General features: G+C 39.6%; 1 protein-coding gene and 1 long non-coding RNA gene across 3 annotated transcripts; one reads left to right on the forward strand and one right to left on the reverse strand.

Moving 5' to 3' along the window:
* Positions 1–1,140: 1,140 nt before the first annotated feature.
* On the reverse strand, positions 1,141–4,827 carry LOC127530902 (uncharacterized). 2 transcript variants are annotated; one of them, XR_007937670.1, is made up of 7 exons: positions 3,938–4,827; positions 2,741–2,919; positions 2,518–2,588; positions 2,307–2,407; positions 2,142–2,218; positions 1,888–2,017; positions 1,141–1,405 (listed from the first exon to the last, which is right to left on the reverse strand). It is a non-coding gene; the product is annotated as an uncharacterized LOC127530902 (long non-coding RNA). The 2 variants fall into 2 exon arrangements; XR_007937669.1 differs by lacking the exon at positions 3,938–4,827 and having other exon boundaries at positions 2,741–3,741.
* Positions 4,828–8,645: 3,818 nt separating this feature from the next.
* On the forward strand, positions 8,646–17,145 carry LOC110959596 (trans-1,2-dihydrobenzene-1,2-diol dehydrogenase-like). Its single transcript, XM_051938751.1, has 6 exons — positions 8,646–8,757; positions 14,987–15,098; positions 15,331–15,583; positions 15,978–16,102; positions 16,463–16,613; positions 16,826–17,145. The coding sequence occupies exons 3-6, from the start codon at positions 15,439–15,441 to the stop codon at positions 16,933–16,935; spliced, it is 531 nt and encodes a 176-aa protein (XP_051794711.1). The 5' UTR covers positions 8,646–8,757; positions 14,987–15,098; positions 15,331–15,438; the 3' UTR covers positions 16,936–17,145.
* Positions 17,146–17,247: the final 102 nt, after the last annotated feature.

A 17,247-nucleotide genomic window follows, 5' to 3' on the forward strand; every position in this document is an offset into this window, starting at 1 on the left:
CTGAAATATAAGGAATGGTTGTGGTCCTGCAGCAGAAAAGGGGAACGGCAGAGATGGACTGGTGTGCAGAGAAACCTTGCCGTAGGAGATCTGGTGCTTCTTATGGACAGTACAGCGCCTCGCAATTCCTGGATAATAGGACGTGTACTGCAGACGTTTCCAGACCGTAAAGGATTTGTTCGGATTAAAATTAAAACGAGTTGCTTGGACAGACCCATATCCAAGGTCTGTTTGTTGCTGGAAGCAGAGGATGCAGCATAAGGACGTTGCTGACCTCCACAAAGACTGTTTCATCCGGACATGGATTGAGAAAACATCTACATCTTTTTGGACTATAGACTTGTCGGTCATAATGATGACCAGAAGAAGGAATACCATGCATCTATTCATGGACTTGTGAAATGTATTAGACATGTAGTGTTTAAAGTTGAAGATGTAATGGATTATTTTGTCTCCTATTGTGTATTTTGAAATGTGAATTATTATGTGGAACCTAATAATTAGGGGCTGGTGTGTAGGAGACAGAATGAGGTGCACTGTCTGTCTGAGTGTGTGTATGTGTTGCAGAGGCGGTGCTTCACTTAGAGTGGGCGTGTGCACATGTGGAAGGTTGTGCATAAAGGTGTGCACTTACCTATGGCGCAGAGGGAGAGTCAGGGTTGGGCTTAGCCGCATTTTTTGTTGACCGCGTCTTATTTTTCCATACTCATTTTTTACAGTTTAGTTATATGGTTTCATGTCACATTGTTCATACTGCTGCGCTCTGATAGCTCTGTCCTTTTGTCTTGCAATAAATGCACCAAAACGTATCTGAGGATCTGAGCGTATTTGTGCCTATAAAACTTCTTGCGCGTCGCAAATGTACGAACCCAGGACCCAACCTCACACTCTCAGCGGCGACGAGGCTTGGTAAGGGGAAGCCGCAACAAGTGGCTTGAAACCACGTTTTTCAGACTTTTACTGTCTGTTGTTGTTGCCAGGCACCAAATCAAATTCCCTGTGTGTACTCACTTGGCAATAAAGGCTTTCTGATTCAGACTAGCATTGTTTTGTAGCCATAAAATATGTTCTCCAAAAACAAATATTAAAGGAAGGGTCCGTCATGTTGCACTTTTAAACAGATGCAGTTCTGTTGTGTTGTTTTGTTTTTTATTTGAGGCTCTCTCTTTTTGTAGTGTGATCAAATCAAGCCCATCTGGAGGAAAAAAACTTCCTGTTGCCAGGAAGTTGAAAAAAACCTCCAGATGGGGTAAGGGAAAAAAAAACATCCCTCTGGGAAGAAAAATAAAAGCAAAACTCTGGTTGGTTTGAGGGTAAAGAGGAGGGAGAGAAGTTGAAGGCTTTGGAGGTCGCTGAGGCCAAAAACACCGGATCAGACACATGGAACTCCAAGATTCAGAGAAACCTGCAGAAGACAAAACCTAGTCAGTGACATAGAAAGGTGTGGAGAGGTGCTCAGAGCATCTTGGGAAATCCTCCAACGGTCTAACAATCAACTAAATACAGTCGAAGCTGTCATTCACAGCATCTACATGGATGTTTAAGTCTCCTGTTATAATGACTCTGTCTGTACTGAGACGAGATCAGTGAAGAACTCTGAAAATTCAGACAGAACCTCTAAGAAAGAGGCAGGTGGGAGACAAACAACTAACAGAACTTAGAGACACTACAAAGGTTAATTGCACCAACAGACTCAGAAATGGTGCGTTTTAGTGTTCAAAGTCACCTTTTCATTTGGAGTAATAACAAAAATGTCATTTTATCACAGAGTTTGCCTGAAATTAGATCTGTGCTGCTTGACACACATTATCTGGAGCTCTCACTGCAACATGACACAATGTCTCCTCAATTACTGGATCTGTAGAAGCAATGAATTTGGGTGTTTACCTTTGATGATATCTGGAGGAGTTCATCTTCTTCTTTGTTTGGACTGGTCTTTATCTTCTTCATCTTCCCGTCCTAGTTCTTCTGTCGCTGATCCGTCATCTTGGGGCTCCTCCAGCTGTTTCTTTGTCTTCTTCAGTTTTGAAGTCACAGTGATGGAAGAAAAGAATCACAGGCGTGTGTGTGAGGTTCACATTCAGCAGTAGCACGGAACGATTCACTAACACAAGGCACATTGAATTTACATCGGTACCAACCTGCTGCTCAGTTCATTCTTTCTGTTCATGATCTCTCTGGGACTGCATGGTTTTTCTCTGGGTGTTCTGACTTCCTCCTGCAATCCAAACACAGGGACGAGTGATTCCAAACTCACTACACACAAAATAAAAACACAATAAAATTAGATTTAGTCTTTGTCTCACCTTCTGTGTCACTATAATAATCATCCCCTCTTCCACATTATGGGCTGGTCCTGGTCTTGTTTCTTGATTTGATCTTTATTAGTGGTCTTGGAGAGAGAGCTCTAAAGACAACAAAAAGAGAGAAAACCTTTATTTACATTTGAGCTAAATAACTGCATATGCTCATATTAACATAAAGTATCTAATTAGCCATTTTATTTCATGAGCTTACCTTGTGTTAATTGAATGGTCTCATGAGCCATGCACTGGTCCTGGATCTGCCTCCCATCATCTCTGAAGCACCTATTTAAAAAAAAAAACATACAGATGCATTTTTCAATTGATTCTAACATAAATAACTACACTTTGTCAGACTGTGACATGCTACATGCTAAATCCCCGTGTAAACATGCAGTGTCTGTAGGGTCACTCTTTCTCAAGCACATCTAAATTACCAGTGCATCCAGTAAAGTCTCAGTAAAGTAGTTGTTCCTTCTCCTCACTGGCCGGTCGTCGTCTCTGGCTTCTTCTCTGTCGGGGTTCGGTCGCTCGTCTTCACTGGTCTTCGCTGTCTCGTCTTTTGTCGTCTCTTGGGGTCGTCCTCGTCTCTGTCTTGGGTCCCGGGGTCGTCCACCTGAAAGAAACCAAAAAGAAAAACGCGGCAGAATCTCATCGAGGCGTTGTCATTGTTGAGATATCAAAATATGAGATGCATGGATGAAAAATACAAATCCCAAACTCACCTTCTCATGCAGCAGCATTCACAGGATCCTGACTGACTTCTTACCTTTTTTTCTGGAGACTTCCCTCAGGCGGCGAGACCTTCACCCTCACGCTACATTTAATGATTTTAAATAACACATTTAACCCCCCACCCCTTATATCCCAGTGTGACTCCCTGAACTCTGATCTTTGTGTATCAGGACCTCTGTCTCCACCTGATCCTTTCTCTCTCCCACTCGCTCTCCCTCTCCGTGTTGCTCACAGGACCTGTTCACCTTTCAGTGGAGCTTCACTGTAAGGGGGGACCGTTGGATGTTTCACACCATCCCCCCTAGATCCACTCACACCTCCTACAGGCACCCTGACCAGAGTCCCACTGACAAGAACCGAGCTCAAAGAATCACACAAAACCCAGTCTAAGACAATTAATTCAAATAAATCTGGAGTAGATCTGATCAGACATAATCACAACAGACTCATTACAATAAAATCTGATCGATCACATCCAGGAAATCACACATTGCTAAAATGTTTCAAATTAAATTCAAATAAATCTGGAGTAGATCTGATCAGACATAATCACAACAGACTCATTACAATAAAATCTGATCGATCACATCCAGGAAATCACACATTGCTAAAATGTTTCAAATTAAACTAGTATTAAATTTAACTAAAATGAAAGTTAATAAAAAAATTTTTTTTACTTTATTGTTTTTTGTTTTTTTTGGTTTTTTGGGTTTTTTTTTTTTTTTGGGGGGATGGGGGGTGGGGGGATTAATTATGTAAGTTTATTATCTATGTCTGTAATTTTTTATGGATCTATTTTTTTTCTTCTTTAAAAAAAATAAAAACACATTGAAAATCAAAATGAAAGTTAATGAGGCTACCTGGGGGTTAGCTGGCAGAAGGTCCAGCAGGGCTCTTACCTTGGGGGGCGGCGTTGCCCGTTCCTCAACTTTATGAGGGCCCGAAGGTTCCTGACCCACTTTGGAACCGGACCCACTGCCTTTGCACGAGGCTTGGCAGCCGGCTGCTGGGCCTGTGGAGGTAAGGCAGAGGGGTTATTAACATTCACTGGAGCGGCTCCTGCCGGTTGGTCAGGAGCCCACTCCACAGAAAAAGTGTTGGAGGGAGAGAGTGGAGGGAGCCTCCGAAGGATGAAGACGAGTTTGTTTTTGTCCTCCGAATTCTGGAGACTCCAGCGGCCTGTCAGTGGGGGGGAGGAGAAGGAGGAGGAGGAGAGACAGGGGGAGGAGGAGGAGGAGAGACAGGAGCCCACTCCACAGAAAAAGTGTTGGAGGGAGAGAGTGGAGGGAGCTTCCGTAGGACGAAGAGTTTGTCCTCATCCTCCGAAATCCGGAGACTCCAGCGGCCGGTCAGTGGAGGAGGAGGAGAGGGAGGAAGAGGAGAGACAGGGGGAGGGAGGGAAGAAAAAGATGAGCGAGAGGGCGAAGAGGAGGGGGAGAAGAGAGGAAAGAGCGAGGGAGGAATGGGAGATAAAGGAGAGTGAGAGGGGGAGTAGGAGTGTAAGGAGATAGGAGAGAATGGAGGAAGAGGAGAAACAGGAAGAGGAGATACAGGGGGAGGGAGGGGAGAAAAAGATGAGCGAGAGGGCGAAGAGGAGGGGGAAAGAGAGGAAAGAGCGAGGGAGGAATGGGAGATAAAGGAGAGTGAGAGGGGGAGTAGGAGTGTAAGGAGATAGGAGAGAATGGAGGAAGAGGAGAAATAGGAGGAGGAGAGGAGGAAGAGGAGGAGAAGGAGGAGGAGAGGGAGGGAAAGAAGGGTTCAGCAAGGGGGGAAAGCATGGAGGGAGAGCGAGTGGGAGAGGTAGAGGAGAGAGGAGAGAGGGGGAGGAGCAGCGAGGAAGCTTGGAGGGGGGAGGAAGGAGGTGTCAGAGGGTGGAGGTGTGGAGGTGCTGTACCTGATGCAGTCCGACGAGGAGCTGCAGTCCGATGTCCTCTGGAAACAGAAACAAAAACAGCATTTCAAAATTACAGCCATAATAATAGTTATTGTTCTGTGTTTTATATTTTCTGTAAAACTACAACTACTCCTCCTAGATCACAAATAACAATTATTATTATTATTATTATTATTATTAGATTTCTAATTATTTTTACAACATAAATACAGATATTTGCTGTTATTTTTCACTTGGACAATACAGTATTCCGCTGTTTTTAACAATAATAATAATACAGTAAACCACTGTGAATACAGGTTAAAAATGGTGGAAATAACAAATAATTTCTGAAATATTTAAATTAAAATATTAAAATATAGCCATAATAATTATTACTGTACTATGTTTTATATTTTCTGTAATACTACTACAACTAGATAACAAATAACAATTATTGTTGTTGTTATTATAATTGTTATTAGTATTATTACTGTGGCAGCCTTTAACCCAGTTTACAGGCCGCTGTGGAGCGGACGGGATATTACTTCTGGACACATGCTCTGGACAAACAAATCCAACAAAAATGTCCTCTACACAGTTCTTCTTTGGATATATCAATCCGTTTATTCATTTAACCATTATCCATTAGGTAAACCATTTCCTTTAACTTTGTAAAACAAACAAACAAAGCAATTATCTATCACGCTGGCACGGTCGAAAACTATTTGCTTTCCATCCGACAAACCTGGCCTAATCACCTGGAGTTTTTAAAACCCAGGACCCTAGCTCCCCCTATATCAATACAAAACTTAATAGATGCCCAGTCCATAGTACAAATAAAGAAACAAAATAAACATGAATAATGGCTCCAACTATTACTATTACTATTATTATTATTACTACTGTATGTCTAATTAAGTTTAAAAATAGAAAAACAGATATTTGCTGTTATTTTTACTTGAACAATGCAATATTCCACTATTTTTAACAATAACAAAACAGTCAAATACTGAAATAACAAGAAAAATACAGTCTATTGATTTTAGGCATCAGTTAGTTTTTTTTCTTTTCTTTTACAGTCAATATGTACATGAATATTATTTCACTAGATGCTTTTTATAATTGAAGAAAACAGGAGAAATCTGTAAAATAACTATTTTTGAAATAAGTTACCATTTGATTTCAATCTCAGTGCATGCATTTTTTTTCTATAACAGCAAATATTTGTAAATTAACTACATTTTGCTGGTTTAAATACAGTGAAAATAGCATACATTTAGTGTCAGTTGTTGTAAAATAACAATAATAATAATTACTGTCTGTAAAAATAAAAATATTTTGATGTCGACATGATTTACAGTTTTTTAAGACAAGCTGCTCCCTTTACACCTGCACGTTCTGACGTCATAACGCTCCTGCTAATGCTTCCATCGTCTCCATGGTTACCAAAGATACACATTTGGAGCATTTTATGAAAAACGGCCCGTCCCCGTATTGTTTTGTTTAAACTTTTGATTCCAAATTATACAGAAATTATTTATAATTTCTCACTCAATATACACTACAAAAGTTTTTTTTTTTTTAAAGAAAAAGTCTAATTTTACAGTCAAACATTGTAAAAGAACAAATAACCATGAACAAAATAGAGATCTTTGGCGTTCTCTCGGTTAGCTAACACACAGATCATTCATTTTACTGCTCTCAGCACATTTAAATAAATATCCACAATAAAATAAACAGAATTTTGCTTCAGAAAGTTTAAAAAGAGGCTCTGAGGACCTTCAGTGATTCGCATATGGGATTATATTTGGAGCATTTTATTACCATCTTGCTTTTTAAACATTTTGACACCAAGTTATTCAGAAATTATTTACCCATTTTTAGTTCTTAATGTGCCCTAAAAATAGTCTAATGTTCAAATATTGTAAAAGAACAACCAACCATTTATAAAATACAGATTCTCGACGTTTGTCACAGTGAACATACAAATCATTAACTTTGCTGGGCTCGGAGCATTTAAATCAATATCCACATCATAATAAACGAAACTTTTAATTGGAAACTTTAAAAAAAGGCTCTTCTGACGTTCAATGCTTCACACACAACTGATTATTTTTGGAGCATTTTATGAAAAATGGACCTGCAGCCATTTCCCACCAAACTTTCCATGTTAAATTACACTAAAATTCATGATCCCAAAACAAAACAACTGTTTTATCAACACATTTCCCTTTACAGTTAGACAATGAAACGCAGAAATAACATATTTACAAGACAACATCAGCATCAGCCAAGCTGTTTATAAAGCAGGCCATCACTGCGTTAATTCACTAACTTTACATTAAATAAGTGGTTCTCATTTCTGGACTGAAACTGCTTTTACAGTTTTTAGAGAAGATCAGCTGATGAGGAAAGCGTGAATTGAATTTTCTTACCTTCATGCTGATGGTTTTCAGTAGTCTTCTTTTCGGGTCGAAGTGTCCAAAGTCTTTTCGTTTTTCCAAAATATGTTGCTTTCCAGCAGTCCTTCTGCAAAAGTTCCGGTTAAAGTCCAAATTCAAAAAAGAGAACGTCTGGAGGTCAGCAGGCCTTTTATAGGTGCGCGTCACCTTCTGTTGCCATGGTTTAAATGATGCACGCACGCGCCTGTGCTTGACCAGTCCTGATCTGGAGCTAAATCTATAATCCATATTGTCCATTGCTGTGTTTCGTTTTTCCACGTATGTGCATGAGTTTCCATCGGCTGTCAGAAATGTACGGAGCGTCAAAGCTACCTGAACCTTTTCTGATAAGATCACCCTCTGATTGAAGCATCTCAGTGGGAAACAGACAACGAAAAGCAAATTATTGGACTAAAATCATCTTATAGTCCTTCTAATAACACTGTTCAAGCAGTGCTGCGTAATTTTGTGCGTTATGGCGGCTTACCTTCATAAAAGTCTCCTGGCAGCTCTGATGGACCTCAGGATTCACCCACAGAATATTTAATACAAATAATTAAACCCTATAAACGTAGAATCTGTGTGGAGCAGAGACAGGATGTTATTGATCTTCACATCTTAATGAAGGCACCGCTGCTGTGTCACCTCGTGCGTAAATGCGCACAGAAAAGCGCAGATGCTGAGGGATACTGCAGGTGTTTATTGATCCTCAAGTTGTGCTGCGGCTCAAACTGAGCCGTTTTACAGTTTGAAAATGTGATTTTAAAAAAGTAGTTTCACAGTGAAACTTCTGATGTCTACTACATGGTCAACATTTTGGGGCAATTTTTCAAAAATGGTGGAAAAAAATGTTTCTTCAGAACATTCACAAAAAATCAACCAAAATCCAGCAAATGTCATACATGTATAGGAATATCTCTCTCTCTCTCTCTCTCTCTCTCTCTCTCTCTCTCTCTCTCTCTCTCTATATATATATATATATATATGTATATATATATATATATATATATATATATATATATATATATATATATATATATACATATAATTTTATTTATTTATTTTTTCTCAGACAAGGAAACAATATTTTTTGGTGCCATCAATGAGGACAACAGGGGGGTTAAAGCCAGAGGAAATAATCTGACAACCAGCAGCTGTGGACAGAAAACAGGACTGTGAAGGAGGTGTAAAAATTAGGGGTGAAATAAAAACACGAAATAAGACGCGAAGGGGCGCCTCGCACCACTGACACTGAGGATGTTTGACCCTCCTCACCTACCGTAGCAAAACACTCGCTTCAAAACGGAGGAAGATGAGGTTGAGGAATTAGCTGATGCTCCCTCGTCAAATAAATCGGTTGTGTGGACTTATTTTGGATTCCTATTCAAACGACGAAAGAACGGTGAGAAAATTGCGAATAAAACAAAAACGTGTGCAAAATATGCCGCTACATTTCGCCGTATACTGCAGCGAGTACAACTAGTTCACAGTTCAGTTATAGGTCTAGACTGCAGCTCCTAGGACTATTTGTTTTCCTTTTCATTCAAGAATGTAGTTATCCTGATTATTACAACAACAAAGCACTTTCTATTGAGATTTTATGTTTGTATTTGTACTGTAGTCTAAATAAGGGGGGAAAAAAACTACAATTTTGTTTTTTTTAAAGAGCATTTATTTTGTACTGATGCAGCATTATTTTTTGTATGTCTGCATAAGGAAGAAAATAAAGAAAATGAGATTTTTGCATAACATTTCTTTAATCTTTATTTCGTATCATGAGTATTTCGTATCGTGAGCCGTTTCGTATTTCGTATCGTTTCGTGAGTTGACCATTTTGTTACACCCCAAGTAAAAATGTTTCTGAAAATTTGCAAAACCTGAGGAAGAAAATTCCAATAATTCCTTAAACGTTTTCCTTCAAAGTTTTATTTTAAAAAGTCACTCAAATTTGGCAAGAAAATTCTTGTAAATATTTTCAAAAAAAATGAATAAAAATCTTCCAAAAAATATCCTAAAAGTAATAATAATTTTCTTTAAAAACATTTACATAAAATCAAACAAAATCCAGCAAAATTTGCTGGCTTTTGGTTGATTTTTATGTGAATGTTCTCAAGAAATATTTTTAACTTTTCTTTTTTTCCCCCAAGAAATGTTCAGAGATTTTCCAAAATTGTTGAAAATGTGGACATCAAAAGTTTCACTGTGAAAATATTTTGTTTTTTTCCACATTTTTAAACTTTTAAACGGTCAGTTTTGACCCACAGGACGACAGGAGGGTTAAACTTATTTAGAGTTTTCTTGTTCTTTGATTTTAATCGCCCATTGGCCCAGCAGGCTATGAATGGTGGAGCTAGCAGGTCTGTTCCAGTCTTGGACGCTGCCGTTGCACAGAAGCGCCAGCAGATTTCTCACCCACTCCCCAAGTGGTTAGCTTTCTGGTTTTAGCATGTGAAGGGCTCTGTTTAAACGAGGCTGCCCTGCCCTTCACAATCAATGACACCATTCACAGCCCTTGGGTGTAAACCCCACGCTGTCTTTATGATGGTCAGTAATGTGAATAATGGTGTGCCGCTATCAACATAATTTCTGTCAGTGTTCTGCTTCTTCTGAGATATTCTTCCTGAAGGATCTGCTAGACCATGGTACAGCATTTTCCCCAATGAAAAGGCTGTGTGTGTATATGTAGATATAAAAATATTCAGAAAGAAGTCTCAGGTAATGTGGGCTGAGGTGAAGCAGTCTAACTGTAAGTATTATCAAAGAGGAAGGTTTTAAGTTTAATCTCTAAAGTAGAGAGGGTGTCTGCAATCCAAAACCAAACTAGAAGATGGTTCCACAACAGAGAAGCCTCATAAATAAAGGCTCTGCATCCCATTCCACTTCTGGAAACTCTGTTAACCACAAATAGAGGGCTGTATATGAATGATATAGTACAATAATGTCTTAAAATACGATGGAGCTCGGCCATTAAGAATGTTGTATGTAGGAAGCATGATTTAAATTTTATTCTGGATTTAACAGATAGCCAATGAAGAGAAGCTAATATGGGACAGATGTAATCTCTTTTACTATGTACTGTCAGAACTGGGGGTGGAGCATTTTGAATCAGCTGGAGGTTTTTAAAAGAATTATTTGGAAAACCTAACAGTAAAGAGTTACTGCAGGGAGAGTTGGATGATGTGAAGCTGGTCATAACTGAGTTTGGTGTACCACTGATGCACTTACTGAGAAGAGAAACCTGGGTGAAGGCACAGTAATGAGTTTGGCATCTACTGTCTGCAGTTCATTGGCATAGTGTACAATAGAGAGAAGCTAGAGAGCATCAAAGTGACTGGCGCATGCCAGGAGAGAGAAAAGGTATAAAGTCTTATTGATATCATTTTTGAAGCTCTGCCACCTAAATAACCTTTAGGAAATCTGTGCTTGCACAGTAATAGTGTTAATGATAGAGGTGAAAGTGTAAATTTATCAGCAACAATAAAACAGCTGAGATATTTTGAGTTTATTGCTGCAGCATGCTTTATTGACATGATATCACAAGCCATTGTAATTCCTGAGTCATCTTTCTCACCACTGATTTCTCTAATAAATTCATCCCACACACAGGTTGACATCTACAGTAAGAATAATCTCTTATCTCTGTGATTTTATGTGGGACAATAAAGGTTAAACTACAATAATGATTTATGTAGTATTGTTTTGCACCCTGTCACTAAATTAACATGAATTTGTTTTAACATCTCTTGAATAACTCTGCATCGTGTATTTATCTGTTGTTGTAGGAGTGGATTAAATTGTGGCCATCATTGAAGTTCTTCAACAACAGATTGGCAGTGTTTAATTTGTTCCTTGGTAATGAAAGTGCCCACTGATCCTATCACTGTGGGGAGAAGGAGGGAGAGCATGGAACGGCTGGGACATGGAATCTGAGTGGGCCATTTTCAAGCCTTTTAATTCTATGAATCTATAAATCCTGCATTCAGAGCTGCAGTCAGAAGGTCACTGGTGCCTGTCGTGGTGGTAACCTGGAAACTTTCCAGTGCCTGCATTGAAGGAGGCCATCAGGCTGAAAAATCCAACCTTTTGGGCCTGGTTGGCTTGGGGCTTGAAGCAGCAGATGAGCACCAAGGTGCCAAAAGAGCTGCAGCTGTAGCAGCTGCGGGAGGAAAAGCTCAGACATAGTAGCAGTTCAGAGAGGCTGTTGAGAAGATCCATTGGTTGGCCTTGAGGGGGTTCTGGCATTCCATTCAATGCCTTAGAAAGGAGAAATAGGGCTTTGCTCAGGCTGTATACAGCTGGTAGGTTGGGATTGCCGACCCAGATTGGGGACATTGAGTGATAATAGGAATACTCTGATAAACTTCTTAACCCAGCAAACATGTCCTCTGCTGAGATGACAGATCCTGAAGACTCAGGGGAAAGCTTGCCAATATCTCATGGCAGAGAATGCTTAGGTAGTCAAAAAAACTCCTTGATGGCTAGGCGCTCCTGTGCGGAAAGATTTGCCCCGTGATGCTAAAGGCTGTGGATGTTGTTGGGCTGTCTTGCTGACACACATCTACAGTCTAAATTAAATTTATCTGGTAAAGCACTGACCTGGATGGAATCCGACTCAAATGTGAGGAAACAGGTTGTACAGCAGGAGTCCCTGTCACTCATGATGAAAATAGCTGAGTCATTCTGGGTTTGTTTAAGGCTGTTATAATTCTTGAGTCAGCCTTCTTACCATTGGTTTCTTTATTAAATGCAACACACACACACACACACACACACACACACACACACACACACACACACACACACACACACACACACACACACACACACACACACACACACAGGTTGACACTGACAGGTAAGGATTCATCTAGTATCTCTACACCTTTTATGTATTAATTGGAGCCAATAAAGGTTAAACTACAGCGGTGATTTGTGCTGCACTGCTTTGAACCCTGTCACTACATATTTTTTGTTTTAACATCACTTAAAAACTGTGCATCATATATGTATATGTTGTAGTAGGAGTGGATGAGGCCGTGGCCATCACAATGAAATTCTCCAACAACTGACTGGCAGTGTCTACTGGCTCCATGGTAATGGAGCCTTGCCAATGTGCCCTCATTGTGGGGACAAAGGGTGCAGTCTGGGTAGGTCATCCAAGGATTGCTGCATAACCAAATACAATTCAAAGAGCCTGGTATGCAATATCCATTTGTACTATGCGCCTGTATACAGTGTGCTGAATAAGCCATGGTTTTGTGGAGCTCACTTTTTTGTGGTCAGAAACAACACAGTATTTATAAAACACTTGATTTCAATTCTATTTATAACTATCACCATAAATTAGAATACCAATCTAAACTATACTTTGCAACTTATACAAGACAGGTGATATTTTAAATCCATCAGCATTTATGAAAAAAAGCCGACTCATTCTTGATTTTTTTATAGCTCCCGTAACTCCTGAGTCATCATTCTCAACGTTAATGTCTTTATTATATTCATCACATGCACAGGCTGACATTGACAGATAAGACTCCATCTCATATCTCGGTCACTTTTATGTGTTAATTGGGACAATAAAGGTTAAACTACAACAGTCGGTGATGTTACACTCTTTTGAACCCTGTCATTAACTTCACACATTTTTTTTAAACATCTCTAACAACTTTGCATCATGTATTTGTATATAATCGTAGAAATGAATGAATTTGGGACCGTCACTGTAAATTTCTCCAACAACAGACTGTCATTGTTTATCTGCTCCTCAGTTGTGGAGCTGCACATTGTTTCCATCATTGTGGAGACAAAGGGCACTGTCTGGACACAAGGCCAGTATCCGGAGATCAGATCAATGTTTTCTCAGCAAAAACACTGATGAAATCATACAGCTAGCTCTATGATAAGAAACAGTATGCAAACTCCTCAACGTGTGAAGCAGAGTTAGTTACCTGGTAGTCTGCATTAAGTGGTCATAAAATGTATTTTAATCGTGTTTAATTTATACACGCAGTATTTGCTTGGCGCTTCCTTACCTAAAATTACTACATCAGTGTGGCATTGCAGGTTGGTTTGAATTTTTAGGTCGGGCGTTTCTCATGTTTCTCTTATTCCATTATGGGATTTCTGGGGTTCTGGTCAGGTGACTACTGAGCAACTGTCCAATTTTCTGTCTCCTCAGCACAAGTAAGGGGCTTCTAATGTTGTCTCTTGTTCAGGAGTGGCTTGATATTAGGAATATAGCAGTTTTAGCTCCTTTGAAGACGTCTGTGCCTGATGGCTCTTGATGCAATGACACCAGCCTCAGTCCTTGTGAAGCTCTCCCAAAAAATTCTTAAATCAGCTTTTCCTGCAAATCCTCTCAAGGCCAAAGCCATCTCTGTTGCTTTTGCACCTTTCCCTACTGGTCAACTTATCATTAACATTCTTCTAAACGGCACTCTGTCCAGAGCAATGGCAGCAGTGACCTTCAGTGGCCTGCCCTCCTGGTGAGGGTGTTATTGATCATTTTCTGGACACATTCAAGTCAGCAGTCTTCCTCATGATTGTACTTGCATGTACTGAACTAGATCAAAAGATATATAGTATTTACAGTTTGAATAGCATTTTACCAAACACAAAATTAATTATTGTAGTATTTTGAGATTCCATATTTCTGATTTTCATGTGCTACAAGCGATAATCATCCAAATTGAAGCAAAAAAGGCTTGGACTATGTCACTTCGCATGTAATGAGACTGGGACAGAAACAACTGTCTTAAATAACTGATGGAAAATATGAAACTTTTTCATAATGAGATGCATTAGCACACACAGAGACAATGCCTGTAACAATGGCATGGCACACAGTCAAAACTAATGCAGTGTCGCCACCTTATGGCAAAGAGAAGTCACTGCTAATATAAACCCTGAAGGCTCGTCTCATTTTACTGGTTTAAGACTCTTCAACTCATCTGCTCGAATGTCTGGTGCGAGGGTCTATGATGCAGTGAAAGAGATGGAAAATGTACTGTTTATAAAATGGGAAAAGAGGATGGACTACAGTCCGTGTTAAAACTCAATCCGCCTGTGTCCAACATGGCAACCAGGTGGGGAATCTGCAGCACAGGGTTCATCGGCCATGACTTCACTGTGGCTCTGAAAACTCTTCCATCTGGAGAACATCAGGTATTAAGAAATCTTTTAAAATCTGCTCATGATATCTGAAAGAAACTGATAGATTTAGTTTAGTTGGGGCGCTTTTGGAAACTGCAGTCTACAGCGTGCAACATTTTGGTAAGGCATTTATTTATTTATTTATTTAACCTATGACATTGAGACACAACAGACAAAAAAACAACAACAACCGAGAATACACTTTGTTTTTTTTTTTTTTGTAAATACAGTATGAAATGCAGCACTTAAGAGTAAATGGAATTTTCTATGTGCGAGACGACACACGGCAGATGTGATCTTTTGGTGTCACTGAGAAAATTAGACAAGAAAAACAATCATTATTTGCCTCATGCAGAAAGTTTCCACCTATTGGGAGGACAGTCCTCCAAAAACTTTACAATATGCAACAAATGTGATTGTAATGAGCCTCTCAGTCAGGCAGTAGAGTAGTAACTCATCTGTGTTTGTATTCACAGGTTGTGGCCATGGCAGCTCGCAGTTTGAAGGATGCACAGGAGTTTGCCAAAAAGCACAGCATCTCCCGAGCATATGGCAGCTATGAGGAGCTGGCCAAAGACCCAGACGTAGGTCAGTAAATACAGGACTTTTACTTGTATCAGAGCACATTTACAGTGTGGTATTAGTAGTTCCACTTAAATTTTAAAAAATGGTAACACCTTCTTTACTACTATGTGCAGATGTGGTGTACGTTGGAGTTATCCACCCCTACCATCACGGCACTTATCTGCTCTTTACAAATGCCAAGAAGAACGTGCACCTAGAAAGTAACAGTGAAACACCTTCTGTTGTTTTGCTGCAGGCTGTCTGGACTCGCTTCTTCCCAGCCTCTGCAGAGATCAGACGGCTGCTGGCCCAGAAGGAGTTGGGCGACTTGAAGTTGGTCGTCATTGAGTTTGGTGTGCCACTCATGCACCTTGTGAGATCAATGAAGAAGGAGCTGGGTGCAGGAACAATAATAGATATCGGCCTCTACTGCCTGCAGTTCATTAGCATGGTGTACAACGGAGAGAAGCCAGAGAGCATCAAAGCCACTGCTGTATGCCAGGCGGAAGGTAATAAATAATAGGCCAGAGAGTCTCATTTATATAATTTCTGAAGCTCTGGCACTTAAGTAACATTTAGGGAAGACTTTTTTGACACAGTAGTACTGTGAACAGTACGGTCACCTGCAGTGATGAAAATAGCTGACTCATTCTGGGTTTGTTTAAAGCTGTCGTAATTCCTGAGTCAACCTTCTTGCCACTGCTTATTTTTTGAATTCATCATACACAGGCTGATATTGATAAGACTTCATCTGTTATCTCTGTGTCTTTTAGGTTGGGCAATTAGGGTTAAACTACAACAGTGATTTATGTTGCACTGTTTTAAACCCTATCACTAAATTCACAGATTTTTTTTGTTGTAACAACTAACAGCTGTGCATCATACATTTGTATGTTGTTGTAGGAATTGATGAGACTGTGGGTGTTGTTCTGAAGTACTCCAACAACAGACTGGCAGTGTTTACTTGTTTCTCGGTTATGGAGCTGCGCAATAATGCCATCATCGTGGGGTCAAAGGGCACAATCCAGGTAGGTTATTAAAAGAGGGCTGATTAATGAAATACAATTCAAAGAGCCTGACCATATGAGTCTGACATGCAATATAAATTTATACTACACACCTGTAGACAGTGTAAGGAGTAAACTGTGGTTTTGGGGAGTTCACTTTTTTGTAGTCAAAAACAATATTTTTCCAACATTTCAACTAAATTATTTTATTAGTTAGCTTTTCTTTTTTTATTTCTATTAACAAGAACATAAAAATAAGAACAACATACATTACAGATACATGTTGCTGCCATGTTTGGAGGGACAGATTTGTTCTTTTGCAGCATGAAGAGTAAGCTTCATGAGTTTCTTTATATCGGCTGCTATTGTGCATGTTTTTAGGTCCCTGAAACTGTGTGGAGCCCCACATCACTAGATGTGAATGGAAAGGTGACTCAGTACCCACTGCCAGAACCCGGTTTACCTCTCAGCTACATGAATGGTACAGGGATGTGTTATGAAGCAGAGGAGGTTCGACAGGGTTTGCTCAAAGGTACTGTGACATTCAGCATATTTAAGTCTGTATCCATATTACTTTAACCATTAGTTAATATTTAACAATCATTGGTGCTTTCACAATGATCAGACAACGCAGTGCTATTATATACATGTTGAACACAAGGTGGCATCAGAAACACTGAAATGTTAGTGGCCTTTAAGTGTCTTTGTACCACCAGACTTATCAGTATGTGTTTTTCCATGTAGGTCTGAAGGAGAGTTCTATTATGTCCCATTCTGACTCTATGCTGATGGCTGAGTTGGAGGATGAAATCCGCAGGCAGGTGGGGGTGGTGTACAGCCAGGACTCCAAGTAAATGTTCAACATGTACCCAGACTGTGATAGAGGAGAACCATTTAATAATGGAGAATAAATTGCACTTCCTGTTCCAGTCATCTTTTTCCTGCCTAAATGCAGCAGAAATTTAATATGCCGAAGCACTGCGATTTTTTATTTCATGAAACTGATACTTTAAAGACTAAAACCTTTGATTCAGCACGAAATATATTTTCAAATGTGAAAAAGTGTTAATGGTCAATTGAATTTCTTCACCTGAACCTTCAACTCGCTGTAAAGTTACTGTAGTGCCACACACAGACTTCAGATAATTCATCAAATAAAACATTTG

This window comes from Acanthochromis polyacanthus, chromosome 2, assembly GCF_021347895.1.
Source record: "Acanthochromis polyacanthus isolate Apoly-LR-REF ecotype Palm Island chromosome 2, KAUST_Apoly_ChrSc, whole genome shotgun sequence".
NCBI lineage: Eukaryota > Metazoa > Chordata > Actinopteri > Pomacentridae > Acanthochromis > Acanthochromis polyacanthus.